The 16,164-nt window shown below is 41.7% G+C and overlaps 1 protein-coding gene across 8 annotated transcripts in view; it reads left to right on the top strand.

Moving 5' to 3' along the window:
- Positions 1-16,164, top strand: part of EBF1 (EBF transcription factor 1) — a 399,213-nt gene that overhangs the window by 364,228 nt on the left and 18,821 nt on the right. For all 8 annotated transcript variants that reach the window (XM_057541219.1, XM_007165539.2, XM_057541218.1 and 5 more), the window contains one exon: positions 1,618-1,706. In XM_057541219.1, coding sequence (XP_057397202.1) covers positions 1,618-1,706 — 89 coding nt within the window. The remainder of the gene's footprint in view (positions 1-1,617; positions 1,707-16,164) is intronic.

Here is a 16,164-nt window from a genome sequence, read left to right as displayed (position 1 = left end):
ATTGTCTTAAATGGCTACTCTATTAACAACTTCAACAAGCATTGCATTTGGGGAAAAAAATCTTCTTAAAAAAAGTTACCTGAAGTTCACTCCAACCTAAAATGTACAAGTGAGGAAAAAGTACTTACTCTGATTTATATGTCTTTTGGAGGTGTAATTATTGGCTTTTACTCACCTATGTAAAACAATGTACTTTTGTAAATGGATTTCTGGCCACTTTATGCAGCCTTTTTTTTTTTTTTTTTTTTTCTCCTTTTTTTTTTTTCTTACATAAAAAGTAAGCACTGTCAATCAAGGAATTTTAAGGTTTATTTCCTCTTTAGAAATGATTGATAGCCTTTTAGATTTACAAGTTGACAAGTTAAAGGGTTCTATTGGTATAATTATGTACTAAATTCACAGTCTTTCAATTTAAATGTCCTTTTAAAACCACAAGATTATCATACCTGTATTTTGAAAAGTGGGCCAGTCAGTTTGGGTTGGTATACAAATTGCTTCCATTAGCCTTGGGACCTATTTGAATTTAATACAGTTTTTTAAAGTTAGTAGTAGTATGAATCTTACTTTTAAAATTTAGGTTAATGGAAATGCATTTTAAGTAAAGCATGTGGCAACTTGTTTTCTAAATGTATAGCTAAATGTCAAAGACTGTCTTTTTATGGGAGAAAATATGTGGTTGAGTACTTTGGTTACACGAAAAAAGAAAAGAAGAAAAAACCCGACTCATTACTTAGAGGAGACGGGGGATGTGGGTGGAGGATGGAGCCGCCATCTTTTCCTGGTCAGGCGAGCAAAGCTGGAGATATTTCATATCCTGGGGAGGAATTTCAAAAGTGATACACCAGAGTCCAGTTTGTATCGAGTTGAACTGTAGGATGCTTTGAAGAAGGTATCATCGATATGGGTACAAGAAGGCCCACTGTCTCCAAATATTATTACAGGTTTGCTCTTCTTTTAGTCTTTTAAAAAAATTCTTCTTGGAGAGTCAGCTGCTCTGAGCTAGTGCTCCATAGAGGTTAGCCTTTTCCTGAAATAATACTGATATTGGTGAATCAGTCTTTCAGCTTAGATATGAGGGTGTCGTATCAAGGGCATTTTCAATACCTGTCTCTTTTTGGACTCTTCCAAGGGTAGAAGAGGCTTTCTGGCCCGAGGAGATCTGGTCTCCTCTGCCCCACCACACTTAATTGCTCCCGATGGCACTGCGATACTGTATCAGCTGAGGTCCACTTGATATTCTGTAGCTAAGCAAGTACTTTTAATTCTGCTCTTTATAACTGTAGATACCCTTGGCCAAGCCCTCCAGTGTTTTAACTCAAGCTTCTGACTAAAGGGAATCCTGAAACCTCACACCAGTTCCATTTTACCTTCCATTTTCAACACTGTAAGGAATATAGAATTTGGCCAGAAGAGCAGAGTTTAGGACCTGCTACTCATGTTCTTCTGAGTGAGTCAGTCCCCACCAAAAGGGATCATTCGTCCAATCACTTTATGATCTAATTCAGAAGTATCAATGAAACTTTGGACTTCCCAGTTATTTCTGCGCCATAAGTGTTGCAAATCATCTGCTGTTTTATTTCCTGAAATTGTTCTAATTGTATGACTTCTTCATTGCAGCGCTCAATGAACCCACCATCGATTATGGTTTCCAGAGGTTACAGAAGGTTATTCCCCGGCACCCTGGCGACCCTGAGCGCTTGCCAAAGGTAGGATACCTCCTCTTTGGGTTGGGGTCTCTGGAAACACGGGCTGGGGTGATTGGCAGAAAACTTTGCCATTGATAAAAGTTAGTTCATAGATAAGCAACTCAATATTTTTGTGCTTTGTGTATTTAGTATTATAAGGTAAGCAATAATCAAAGTAGCAAGCACTTATGTGCCAGGTAATGTTGTACTTATTTTTACTTATATCATGTCATATCTTCCTCTAAAAAACCCTCTGAGGTTGGTGCAATTACCACCTCTATTTTAGAGAAGAAAATAACCAAACAAAGAGAGGTTAAATCATTTGCCCAAGGTCACACAGCATGTAAATTGCTAAACTGAGATTCAAACCTCTAAAGCCTGGCTCCTAAGTCCAGGTTATTAATCATTATATCGTATCAGTTCTCAAGAGGAAAAAGAACATTGCTTTTCTACCCCCATGAGGATCTTTACTTATTTCTGGTGAGGGGAGAACAGCTAGAGCTCAAAGGAAAGCATATTGGCACACCTTGCACTGGGGCTACTCAGACATGAGTCTGTTCCCTCCAGAGGCATCCCACCTAATACACAAGTGGGAGAAATTAGACACAAATTCAAGATAGAGCAATATATGTCATACAGCAATGTTATTAATTGCCAATGCGGAAAAAAAGGAAATGCACATTTATTGGTTTCTATTCTGTACCTGTCGTCAATGTTGGGGATATTCCCATCTCTGTGCCCAAGGAACTCGGACCCCCTGTGGGAGAGAAAGCCAAATACAACACCATACATAACAGAAAACAATAGGTACATTTAACAAAAGTGTAACCAAAGTTCTGGGAGGACTCAGAGGAGAGAACAGTTAAATGCTAAAGAAGTTCAACAAACAGAATTGGTCAAGCTACCATTCACTGTTTACTGACAGCAAAATGAAATTTCATTTACTACACAAGTAAAAATTAGTATAAATTAAATGAGTAGAGGAAAGGTCCTCTCCATGCCACAGCAAGTCTAGAGATATGTCATTTCCAGGTCTGTTTCTGCTCGTAATACACTTATAAAAATGAAGTTGGCATCCTTCCTAGCTCAGCGAACCTCTTTGGGGGATCATTTCATCATCACGTCTTACCTGTGGGCCCTGCTGCACTGAAGGGGCAGGACCACTGTCAGAACAGGCCTGTCCAGGAGAAAGCTGCCCCTCCCCGCCGAAACTGATGCACAGATGTGAGGGCCTGGGGGGTGGGCAGGGAGCACTGCCTGCCCAGAGAGAGGAAGAACCGTGACAAGCAAATTCTGCCCTCTCCTAGACCCCAGGGGAAGACCCACAGAGCCTTCAGTCTCAACCCTGAGTTCCCATAACAGCCTCACTTCCACTGAGCGCTGTTCACCTTAAAAAAACATCTTGAGAGCATTTCACCTGAGGAAGAAATCATATGATGTGTCGGTCTGTACATATCCTTGTCTTTGAAAGGGGCCTTCATCTTACACCTCCTTCCCTTTCACCCTTATTCTTGGTGAGCAGTTACAGAATCGAACAGTAATAGCGAACGACCCTCTGCTTCCACAGGTGGGTGTGCCATGGAGAGAAGTACCTTTAGGTCCTTTGTCTGGCAAGAACCCAACTCCCATGCATCTCCTATGGGAAAATAATCGGTAATTTTATAGCACGAAGATGTAAATAATGTGTGTGTCCACCCAATGGTGGGAAGAAGCCATGAGGGCATTGCCAGATTCTTCCCGTTGTTTCCATTTGGGGACCATTTTCACTTTCATTTGGCACTTGATGTCCCTAGAGTCTGCTGAAGGGACTGGAGAGGTGGACCGGGTGAGGTGACGCTCAGAGCCACGGCACCGACCAGCTCTGTGGTCTGGGTCAAAATTCTTTCTCCCCCCCCCCCAACATTCTTAACCTCTCTGTGCCTGAGTTTCCTTCTCTGTCAAATGGAGATGGTAATACTTCCTACTTTTTTGGGTTGCTTTAATCACGTATTTAGCAGTCAACAGAAGGTAGCTATAATTATTTGCCAGTTGAGTGAGAGTGGGACCCTGGCTTCTGAGAGCTCTCCTACCCAATCTCTGCAGAGCAGGAAATCCTAACTCAGGTCAGCAGTGGAGTGTGTGATTTATCTTCTGTGTCTCGGTTTCTTCATCTATAAAATGGGGGTGAAATAATCGTGCCAACTTCACTGGGATCACATAAGGATAAAAAGAAGTAATCCTGTGGGTGCCTCAGCATAGTTTCTGGCCCACCATTGCCACGCTATAAATATTGATTGAAAAACAGGAGACAGATTTGGTTTAATGGTTGAGGTCTACAGGAACCAAGCAGTACTTTTCTTATTCATAAAGAAAGGAGAGAAAACAGGAATATATGGTTGAGTTTTGTGTGTTTACTTTTAATAACATTTTCACGGCTGCACATCACGTTCAGAAATGTTGAACAAATAGCACAGGCACGTGTCACTCTGTCCCCGGTGGCCTGATGGTGAAATTCCCAGCCCCGTTTTCCTGGGTTTGGGAAGAGTAATCAAGGACACAATGGGTTTGTGTGTTAAGGAAACACTCCACAGTGTGCATCCAGCCACTGGACCGTGCGAGGACTTTGGCCAGAGCCCACCCCAGGAAGCTCTCTGTGTGACTCAGATCAGAGTGGTGTCCTCTTGGCTCCGAACGCGAAGGTGGAGTGAGAGTTCAAGAGCAGGGTCAGGAAGTGGCGGATGGAGCCAGCACGAGGTATTCCTGTGGACCTGGGAGATTTATAGCCCGCTGTCCATTGTTAGGGGGATGAAAACGGGCTCCGCCTTTCTTAGAATCACGGTCAGTGTTTGTAAAACAGGAGTGTTTCAGTGAGCCACGGACCACACACCTTAAAAAACAAACTCCACTTTATTAAACCCATGTGTTTGCGAATAGACAAAGCTAGATTCATACAACCACCCACATATTCTGTCAAATGAAACTGCTCCAAAGACCAAGCAGACAGCTTTCCATAAGAATATGCCTTTGTATACTGGCTTGTGCTTTTCCAAAGAACTTGTACATGCGTTGTTTTATTGGCGCCCACTCTTGTGAGAGAAGTCGGGAAAGCAGACATCATTCCTATTTACCAAACGAGAAAACGGGAGCAAGCCGAATCCTCCTCTGTAAATTATTTTGTCCCTGAAAGCCACCGTCAGTGATAGTTGCTGTACACACACATTTAAAATACTATAATTATGCTAACCCCAGATGTGCTTTGGTTTCCTTTTTCATGTGCACGTGGAGAAGGGCAGGCTAAGGTTTTTCAGCTGCAGCATGCTATTCTGTGTCCTACCGACGTGCCTTCCTCTCTGGATCCTGGCAGGAGGGAGAGGAACATGTGACCAACTTTGGGGCAAAGGTTGACTTTTCGTATAATGTAGAGGGGAGGGGGATGGGGGCTGTGGTCAGTCAGACACGCTGAGATGCTGACATGCACGAGGCCATCCAGGAACATTGAGCAAGGGGCTGTCTCTGTTTTGAAGGCCAGAGGTGTCTCTGTCCCCTCTCGATTTGTTAGTTGTCTTCCTGAGTGGTCAGTGTGCATTAGCACAGAGGCACCGAGCTTGGCTGGCATTCCGTGCGTTTGCAGTGAATCCCAGGGAGCAGGTAACATTTGCGTCATGCCCTCGATGTGCCTGGCACGGCTTTATCGAGGTTTTTGAAGGGTACTGAGGCCAAGAGAGTGGGCTCTCAGGTCAGGCGGACGTGGATTTTGAAAACCACTTGCACTGCTCCGTGCATGGGACTCACCCTTCTCAGCCCCGGTTTTCTCCTTTGTGAAGCAGCTGCCCCCCCAGCATCGATGTTGGGCGTTAATGAGATAATGTACGCAGCGAGGTCTCTCTGGCCTGTGGTGAGACTTCAGTAAATGGGGGCTACTATTCCCTGCAAGATGGGTACTCCCCACTTCACAGGGTCAGAGTTCCCAGAGGGCTGGTGGCATGCTACCACTCACGGCAAGCACGTGGGAAAACTGAGATTCGCACCCGGGGCCTCTGGCCTCAGTGCATCAAGTTCCCATTTCCCTCCCGGGTCTGGAAACCCAAATACTTCTGCCTTGAGGTGACTGGCTTCTCTCTCCTGTCTCTCGCCTAACCTCAGCCCCGTCCTACTCAAATACGCACCAGCTTTCTCTCATTTCCCCACCCAGAGGGGTTTGCGTGGGGACCTCCACAGGGCAAACGTGTTTTTTTCTTCCAGAGCCAGTCCCTCTTTTAGAGAAAATAAAGCAGTTTAAGAAGAGTAACAAAGGTGGCATTTGTGTGTTTTGCTTTATGGAGCTGAAAATATCTGGTAAATTGATCCAGTGGGAGTAATAAATACACATTACTTTATCTTGTTCTTCATGTCCTATATCCCTGAGCCTTGCTAGAGCAACACCACTTAATAGACTTAAAAAAGAGTAATTACACTCATTGGTTGTGCGATTTTTCAGCCCTCCTAGCCCTGCCTGACCTTCTAATTTAGCTCACTGCGTCTAACTAATGCATTTATATTCATCTTTTATGAAGCATGTATAGTACAGAATTGACTTTAGAGCCTTTTTCAAGCTGCCCTCCCCGGTTTCCAATCCGGTGAGCAGTAAGGAGAATGGGAACCAGCCATCTCCCTACATCCGCACCTATAGATAACCCATACACACAGCATTTTCTTTATCCTTTATGAAACATAATAAAACGTAGTTATTACATTTTTACTTTAAAGCTTTTATACATTCTAGCATTATTTACAGCTAAACATGCAGGCAAAAGATGCGAGTGTTTTTAAAATGATTACTGTTAATGTTTCTGCTTGTCAGAAGTACTTAAATTTTCCTGCACTTTGTCTAAAAACTTAGTACTGTTGCCTTTTAAGAACAACACATTTAAAAGATCTTGCAAGTCAGATTTGCAAACACTGCTGACAGTTTGTGATGAATGATATTGCAAAATTTGCAAGATGTTTGTCATTTCGCACAGCTGACATATTAAGGAACAGATTAAGAAACGCGAAACCCCTATGGAAAACAACCATCCCAAACAAACCTCAAGCAAACCTTGAACCCGGAGAGCACACGCACCAGAATCTCTCACCCGGGTTTTCTCTCCCAACTTCCCACTCAGCCAGTGGAACCCAATTGTTCTCAGTGCATTTTCTCTCACCATATGGTCTCCTCATTACCATACACTAAGAGTCCATATGGGAAACTTGTGAAATGAACTGTATTCATTTTAACTGCCAGATGAGCAGCCTTTTGCTTTGCAAGCTTAGCTTAAGTCATCTGCTGTCTTCGTGTTGTTATGGCAACACGGTACCCATAAAAAATTCTAATCTACTGTAAGTGATCACAGTATTTTAAGTGCTTGCCTATAACTGCCCTCAAAGGGGAGGAAGGAGGAGGGGGTTATCTTTGCCCAAGGAGCAAAGGGTTGCTCTTCACTCCAGCAGGTGTCAGTAAAGAAGCTTGGTGAGATGGAGAGTGAGGTGCTAGGGTGGTTGTGTAGTAGGTGCGATGGTAAGGGAGGTGGATTGCAGAGGGATGGATGGCAGTGAGGATGGACTGTAGACCCTCTGGGTGGGTTGAGAAAAAACACTGACTGTCGGACACCATAGTTCTCCCAGCAGACACATGACTGCTGGTGCGGTGCACCCCGCCACGAATAAAACTCAAGGTTCTGAACAACGACACAGGCAGCAGTTACTCGTGGTAACTTCTCCTGCACTGGCGTGCCAAAAAAAAAAAAAAAATCCCAGCCTCCTCTTCCTGTACATGGGAATTAGTCATTTCTAACTCTTAATGCTAATTAAGAGTACCTTAAAGTAATGGAAGTAGGCAGCAACATCCTTAAATATAAATCATTTTCACCTCCGCAGGCCACATGATATGTTTCATCTCTGTCGCTCTATCTGTATTGAAAGTGAATGTTTATAGCCTCAGTTCATCAGTTCACATTAGCCTCATGCTGAATATTTAAACACAGAACAATTTGAACACACCACGAAGGAAGACAGTGACTGCACTTTCATTTGGAACAGCAAGGGCTCATCTAATAATAATTTAGTAAATCAGCCATTTAGTGGCTCGGTTGTGCACTGCATTGTGCCAAATATTATTCAGTTCCACGGTACACTTGCAGAATTGAAATTCAGCCTCGAGTCACAGGCACTGTTTTTGCTCAATGGAGAGACGAGACCCAAAATCACCCTCCCTAAAGAGCGGTCGTGTTAGTGATTTATCATAAATACAGAGCTGGGGCAAAATAAAACTGGAGTCGGCTGTATACCACGTATTCTAATTATGCTTTTATTGTTTTAGTCTTTATGCAAAGACTATCCGTAATTCAGAACCTGCAGTTGCATCAGTGAAAATACAAATAAGAAATTTTTGCATAACCACATTGCCTGTTAGCAGAAAAGGGGATGACTAAGGGTTTCAGAAAAGGATAAAGAAAAACCGTACATCTTTATCTTCCTCACTGTGACACTGGACGTGCTCTCTTGTCTTATTCATTTTTTTTTTTTTTTTTAATTTCAAGAAAATCTACTAACATTATATCTGGGAACCAAAACGACTCAAACAAAAAAATATAGCAACAAAAGCAAATCATACAGTATATTCAGCTCTTAGCAAAAGCATGCTTGAGTTTGATTCCCCAAACCATTTTGTCTCTGCATTTTCTTGTCAAAAACACACACTATGGAATGCAGTTCTTTTTCCCTCTCTCTCCTCCGTATCTGCCAGAAAACTCACGGGCAAATTCCACTTCCCCATTTTGATGATATGCTCAGTTTAGGGGCTTGGTAGCCCCTCCTACTTATGCTTCTTTTGTCAGGGGAGTTTAGCCTAGTTCTGTGCACCCTTGAAATTGTATATAGAATTGTGTGTGTGTGTGTGTGTGTGTGTCATGAGTATGCACACACATGCATGCACATATGCACATATTTTTCTGGGGAGTGAGATTATAGCTTCATTAAAAAGGCCATGACCCCCACGAAAGTTTTAATTCTCACTTTTTTTAGATTATTTATTTTATCTTTAATTGACTGACTCTGCAGTAAGTTACTCTGTCATTATTGAATCATGCCCGATTTAGAGATGAGGAAACTGAGGCTCAGAAAGGACCACTCACACAGCTGTCAGGGGAGGTTTTCTACCTCACCAGACCTCCTCACCATTAGTCTGTTCAGAATCTTTCCCAGTGTTTTGCAGATAGGATTGCACCTCAAGTAGCACTCGAAGCATTGACTCTAAGAATGCATATAATTTGCCCAAGTTCTCTGGAAAATAAGTGAGGGTTATCAATATTATTGCTGCCTCTTGCTCAGTAAGCACTCACTGTATGTCTGCTGAGTCAAATGCTGGTCTGCACCGTACTTTACAGTTGAGGAAACGGAGGCATGCATTTACAATGCTAAAATAATGGCAGAGCAAGGATTTGAGCCAACTCTACTGGACTCCAGAGCCAGTATCTCTAAGCACTGCTTCCTAGAATTAAGAAAAGGGAATTTTAAGAAAAAAGGCAATTTTGTAAACCAATTTTTTAAAATCCCTCAAGCTTGGCCAGTGGGGAAAGGGGAAGGTGGTAGCGTAGACTGAGGGTAGCTCACAGATGGCTTAGCCTGGGGAAAGTGGCAGCAGGAGTTAAAAACACACACGTACAAACCTGGGAGATAATTTTCTTTCTCTTCAGCCCCAGAGTCATTGCTGTAGGGACTTTGTAATAACAGTTACTCCAATAGCTGAATTCCGGAACCTCCTTCAAGTTCTTTTAGCACTGAGCTCTTGACAAGGGGGGGACTAAGTTTAACCTTGGTATCACACCCCGTGTACAGGGGCTTTGAATATAATCACTCATTAGTTCAAGGAGAAGTCACAGGAGGAACCAGGGGCTCATTTCTCCTCCTAACCACCCAACATCCTCTTCTTCAAGACCGAAGCCCTTAGAAACAGAGACACTAGGAGGCCTCTGGCTGTGCTTACTATTTTCAGCCTTGAGTAACACTTCAATTAACCACTGGAGTAATAAGAAGTGAGCCCCAGCAGTCTTGAGGCAGTGGATTTTAATTGCAGTTATAGTCAGGACCATCTGTAAAGCCTTGGGAATCATCATTTACAGATACCGTTCTTCTGGAGGTACATATCATAACTGACGATGTTCAACAATTTAAGAAACCAAAAGCAACTCTATTTTTGCCTTCCTTAGATATCCTTAAAGTCCAGTATAGTTCCAGCCTGCACACATCACTTACTCAAGTTTAACTACATGTACTTGTCCAAAAATATAAATATACACATACATTTGTATACACACACACCAAACACATACACAGACATACAGGGACATACACACGACAATAAGTCTCTTTGTTTACTCAGTGGTCCTTTTATTTTCAAACTAGATATTTATTGTCCTTCGCCCTAGGGAAAGGGAAGCCACAGCCAAAAGACAAAGAGAAACGCAAGTAGTTAATTTCTGGCTTTTGTGTTTCTAAGAGCCCAGGCCTTGGCAACTTAAAAGGGTTTCAAGGGTAATTTTGACTCTAGGCAGTTTTTGTTTCATGTGCTGACTTTACAACCTAGCCCTGAAAAAGCCACCTCTGTCCACAGCCTTCTCTTTAAGCAGAGACTTTCATCCTGATCAGAAAGTCGATTTCCAAGGCCACTCAGCAGGATCTAACCCAGAGCGTTGGTCTTAAACCAGTACAATGAATTGGAATAAGAAGAGCCAGCCAGAGGTTACCAAGTTCAGCTCTGTACCTCCAAGCAGGTCATATTCACAAGGGTGCAGACACCATTTTTCACTGTATTTGTGCCGGGAAGCACCCCAGGCTCCCATTCACCAATTACCATGACACCATTTAGAAGAGAATGCCAGGAGACCAAAAAGAGGGGGGGAAAGCCATTGTCATCACTCTTCTCAGGAATACCTGGCTTCACAATTTATACTTAACTGCTGACACTTGAAAAGTCGAACATTTTGGTAAAATGAATCAAGTGTAATGTTTCTTTTATGAGATCCCCTTGCAGGAAAGGGAGGTTTGGCACCTCGTGGAGACCAAGCTTAGTTATCCATCATAGTAAAGTCAGCTGTCCTAGCCAGCTTCTCAGAGGTCACGCGATCGAATCAGCAGCTCTTACAACTATATTATTGCTTACGGAACAGTAATTGAGGCACCAGATAAAAATTACCTGGTCTAATAGGCAGTGAACAATTTTCACTCAATAAAATTATAAGCCAAATCATTCATTTCATAACACTCTGGCTAATTTATTTGTTGACCTTTTAATATCCATAGCTCTTCAGTGGTATTAACTGCAACTCAGACAAAATCTCTTGTTCATTTCACTTTCATTGATTTTTTTTTTTTTTCCATTGAGGCAATAACAGCTGCCCGAAAACAGCCTTTTCCTTTCCACTGTAAAAGTCAGTCATGTAAGTTAGTATGTCTTACGTTGATATAGCTGCGTTAGCTTACAACCTACTTTAATTTCATGTGATTCAGAAGTCTTCCACGTTTGTAACAAAGGCAAAGCTTTCGGGCGCGTCTCCAGCCATGCAGCACGATGATACATAATCATACGTTTGAGAAGTAAGAGGGGTGTCATCTAATCTGAACACAAAATCAACTTTAAAATTAGAGGAGGTTCAGAAGCCCCCCCCTTCAAGCCCCTGCATTTTCTTTAGACTAGAACACTTTCGATGCCTCTTGTGTGAACAGCAGTAGACCCTTTCAAAATATTTAATTCCTTTGTTTTGCAAATTTCTGCAGATTTTGATTATGGTTTGAATTTTATTTTTCTTTAAAGAGTATGGGCAATGAGCGTTCACTAGAAAGTTCAGTAAGCTTCAGCTGAAGCTTCTTCTATAATAAAATGCTATGAAGTCTTTAGAATGCAGGGTTGTAAAATATAATTGTTACACATTTGGCATTTTATGTCTCCCTAGAAATAACCACTTGCTACCTACACCTCATCTATGCTCCTCCTTTCCATTTCAATTTACTCTAAAGTGGTCCTTAGCCATAATGAGAATGCCCCTTTCAACGGAAACATGTTTAATTATATCCATGCTAGATGAGAGTGACTCCTCTCAGTCATAGGGCTTCTGAGTAAAGCGTGTTTAAAGTGTGACAATAAAGGTTTCTAATAATCTGCGGTGAGCTCTATTTCGAGAAGTTCATATTACCAGAAAAAATGAAAAATTTAAGGAATGTCTCAGAGGATCGGAAGCTAAACAGTGCTCAAGTATTATTTTGGTTTGTTTTACTCCTTCCCTCGCTGCCCTCATTATATGATTTTTTAGGATGCAAAGTCTACCATTGTGGAATTTTCCATTTGGCTGAATAAACACAAAGGAAGTTGGGACATAAAACTACCCTCAACAGAAATACCTCTCAGTCAACTAGTATTTATTGCGTTGTACATCCAGCTCTGCAGGAAATGGGCTGGCAGAAACTTCCAATCAGTTTTTCAGCTTTTAGACTTTCTAATCAGTAGTGTCACCCACACTTTCAGAAGCAAGTGGGGAAAGAGCCAGAAGTTAAAGGCTAGTAAGCTGAATGTACTGTTTAAAATTTGGACCCAATAGTGAACTCCAAAGTGAGGAGGTGAACGGATTCAGTGCTGATTTCATTGATAGGTGCTTATCGACTTTAAATCAGGAGTGATTTTGCCAGTCCACTTCATTTTGTTTTGCTGATATTTGAACCCACTGTATCTTGAATCCCCTGATAGGGCAAAGTAGAGTGGTGATAAATGGATGTCAGGGAAATGTGCAGTGACAGGAAAGTATTGTACTTCTTTCTCGGGAATCACCCAGGTCAACTTGACTTTGATAATTGATGCTTACGTTTAGCTTCTGTTTTCTTCTACGTCCCTCAAAACATTATTTTCTAACTGAGAGAGCATAAAGCCAAGCACAGATTGCTTTCCCAAATTACAGAAGCATCCCTGGGCTTTAATTTTATGAGGGAGTTCCAAGAGTCTCAAAATCTGATTCTGAGATTTGAAATTAATGTTGTGTTGGTAAACGGGTACCCATCTGGCTTTATGAGTTGGTCTGTATGTGCTCTGAATGAAAGAAAGTTCAGGCCATCTCCCCTGCTCATCTGGGTTTGAATTACTCAAAACATGGAACTGGGTTTATAAATGGGCTCAGTATTGGATGGTTAGACAGCCTTCCCATTCTCTCTGGAAGGCTAGGTGGGCCCAGTGAATATGAGCTTATTAGCAACACATTTGAGATCAGATGCTGCAGAGAAGATTCACATGGAAGGTGAATAATCCTCAGAGGTTTTATTGTCATGAAATGGAAGGAAAGGTGAATTAGCCATGTCTGCATATCAGACATGATATGCCTGCTTCCTAAGAGTGCGCAAATACCTAAGTATTTCTAAGAGCCTAGGAGTATAGTTAATAAAAGGCTGATGTACATCAAGACAAACCTCATGTTGTTAGCAGCCTATAACTTGAGATAATGTCTGTACCCGACATGATTCATTATATTAATCACAAAATTAAAATGTAAGTACAAGCCAGCAGGAGTGAAGGAGCAAATTCACTTTAAAAAAAAAGTGGTATTAGAAAACCCCCCAGTGATCAAGACCTGACCTTTGGGAATTTATATATTGGATTTAAAGGTCTAGAGCCAAATGGAGCACCAAATTTAAGTCTTCTGCTTTTATAAACTATGCCAAATACATGACTTGGTCATTTCCTCATGTAAATTAAGCACGCGCTTTTAAAAATCCGTAATGATCTTAGAATAAGCTCTTCAACAAGAATTTCTCAAGGGCTGTGCTTTGCTGAACATTGTGCTAGGGTCTTAGAGAAGGAGATTAAGACCTCAAAGAGGCTATAGTCTGGTTGTGGAGATTGCAGACTCACACATTTAAGACCAGAGCAAAATGACCCCACAGTGTCCACTTCTGTGCAGTGCTGGGCGGTGTAGTCACTGCTATTTTTCAGAGGAATGAGAGAGGTTAGGAGCTGGGGTCTCAGTGAAGGTGGAATTAGTTCTGATAGGATAGTGTAATTATGAAGAGCTCAGGCTCTGATGTCTAACAGGCCTGAGATTGAATCCCTGCTCAGCCATTCATTAGTTGTGTGACGTCAGGGCAAGTTGGCGGACCTCTCTCAGTTTCCTCGTCTGCCAAATGGTGATACGGAGTCTCACCACGAAGACTGAATGAGTTAATGTTTCCCTTTCCATAAACAAGTTATGTTTTCCGCGACTCTACCACCACCACCAGCACCACCTTCATTATCAGGCCCTAGAGGATGGGAAGATATTGTAAATGGGCACAGACTGAAGCCGCTTCCCAAATAAAGTAAAGGCAAAATGAGTAAAGGTATGGAGATAGGAAGGAGCCCAACATGTTACTTCCAGGCTGGGGAGGACTAATTAGCCCAGAATAGAGGGCAGTTCTTCAGATATATAGGGAGAGGAGATTGGATAAAGAGGGTAGGACCAGATGGTGGCGGAAATCTTTTGCAATCCCCACAGAACACCGTACCTTAATTCTGGGAAGATAGGGTGCCTTGAAAGGTGCTGGAGAGTAATATCGGTGTGTGACTGCTGGGACAACAGGAAGCTCAAAAATTATTTGCTAATTGATTGGGTTGCAACATACGAAGTAAAGCCAAATCTTCTCTCTGCATTTGTAGCCCATTCAGCACTTTCATTATAAAGGTTCCAAAACATAGTAAAACTTGTACCAATTATACTTGAACTGTTTCTCAAACCCCACTCATCCTTGAATCTTCCTAGCGTTTCTACTAACTCTAAGCAGATTTAGTATGGTTCATCCTTTTTTTTCTCTCTCTCCAGATCCCCATTCACATAATCATCAATCGATGGTCATAGCAAGGCAGGTAAAGACAGGTTTTAATTGAGAAAGGAAATAGGTCAGCAAAGAGTTGTTGCTGTTTTTAAGGAGTATACATTTTCTCTTTCTTTAAGAGAGAAGAAATCCAAAGCCATGAAAAGAAAAATAGTCTGACTCAGGATGTAGGTTGGAGAACAAGCATTAGCTCTATAAGGAGACTCTGGGGCTTTTCAATATTTAGGGTACTAGTATTTGTCTTCTTAATTCCCCAATGGGATATGTATTTTTTTTAATCCAAGGATAGGATTAATTATCTTGGAAGAGTCTAATTTCTACCCTCATGTTTTAAACTGCAAGCAGGGAGACGTTTTAAACATTATGAAAAGAAGAGAAAATCTCTCCTGACAAATAAACGCTTTGAAAAATTAGATATTAGTACTTGTCAAGTGCTCTCCCTTTTCAGAAATACTAAAATTGCATATTAGAATGGAAGGATCCTTACACAATGCTCCCTCCTAATGTCGCAAAAAATAAGACTTTAGGAACAATTTCAGAGACAAAAGATTATATGAAACATCCAGCTCGTCCCCTTATAGGAAATTTCTCTCTTTAACATCCCAGGCTCAATCATTTCCTAATGTGAAATTACAGATTTTTCAAATTACCATATAAAACTGCAAAAAAATTACACTTGTGACCACCGAAGAGATAGCATATACTATCAATTTGATTTTAAGAGGCATACATCTTTTATACTACCTGTCATTTTTATAATGCCTTTTACAAATTTAATCAATACATTTTAACATTCTATATACTTTAAGTGCAATATACAATAAGTATTCAAGTTTCATCTTAAACATGCTTTAGCCTTTAAATTGTTAAAACTGCAGTGCCCTTTCAATCTCCTTACATAATGTCATAAAATATACATTTCAAGGTAAATGAAGTCAGCTACTTCAATTTAGTCCCTCAAACTGGTAGTAAATGAGAGGTTAACACTATGGTGCCAAACCCATTATTGAGTAAATTTAGCACCTTGGACAGCTCTGTAAAATCTTTATTGCTTTCCTGACCTGCTCGTCATGTTCTGTCTGTGTGTTCAGTGGCTCTCAGCTCTGATTGAAAGGCAATATATTAGATCCCCAACACAAACACGCTTGGGGGCTAGTTCACTGGGAGCGTAATGACATGGAGGTGAGAGCAATTTTCTGGTCACCGAAATCCAAGCACCTTGCAGGTCCGCTGCACTAACTCATAGAGGACCCAGAAATTTCCTTTCTCCTTCCCATTTGCAGAAATAACTAATAGAAGCTGAATCACATTGGCAAAGCTGAGCCAAAAGTGGGCTCTCCCTTAAACCCCATAGTTGATACCACGATGAAGGACATTTTAAAATAGGCGAGATATCATTTAAGCGAGTCACTTCCAGGACACAAAGTCAGGTTCATGCACTATCCTCAAGACTGCTGGTCTGAAGCAATGCTGGCTGCTGACCCACCTACGGTGGCAACGTGCCTAGTAGAAAGCATGTCCTGGCTCTTTGTATTGAAGAAGGAGGCAACTCTAGGAAGTGAGATTCACAAGCTTCATTTTCAGAGGATTGAATGGTGATGGGAGCTCTGGGTATTGAATAAGGAGAAAAAGGAAG

This window comes from Balaenoptera acutorostrata, chromosome 2, assembly GCF_949987535.1.
Source record: "Balaenoptera acutorostrata chromosome 2, mBalAcu1.1, whole genome shotgun sequence".
In the NCBI taxonomy this organism is placed as follows: domain Eukaryota; kingdom Metazoa; phylum Chordata; class Mammalia; order Artiodactyla; family Balaenopteridae; genus Balaenoptera; species Balaenoptera acutorostrata.
This window is presented reverse-complemented; position numbering and strand designations above follow the sequence as displayed.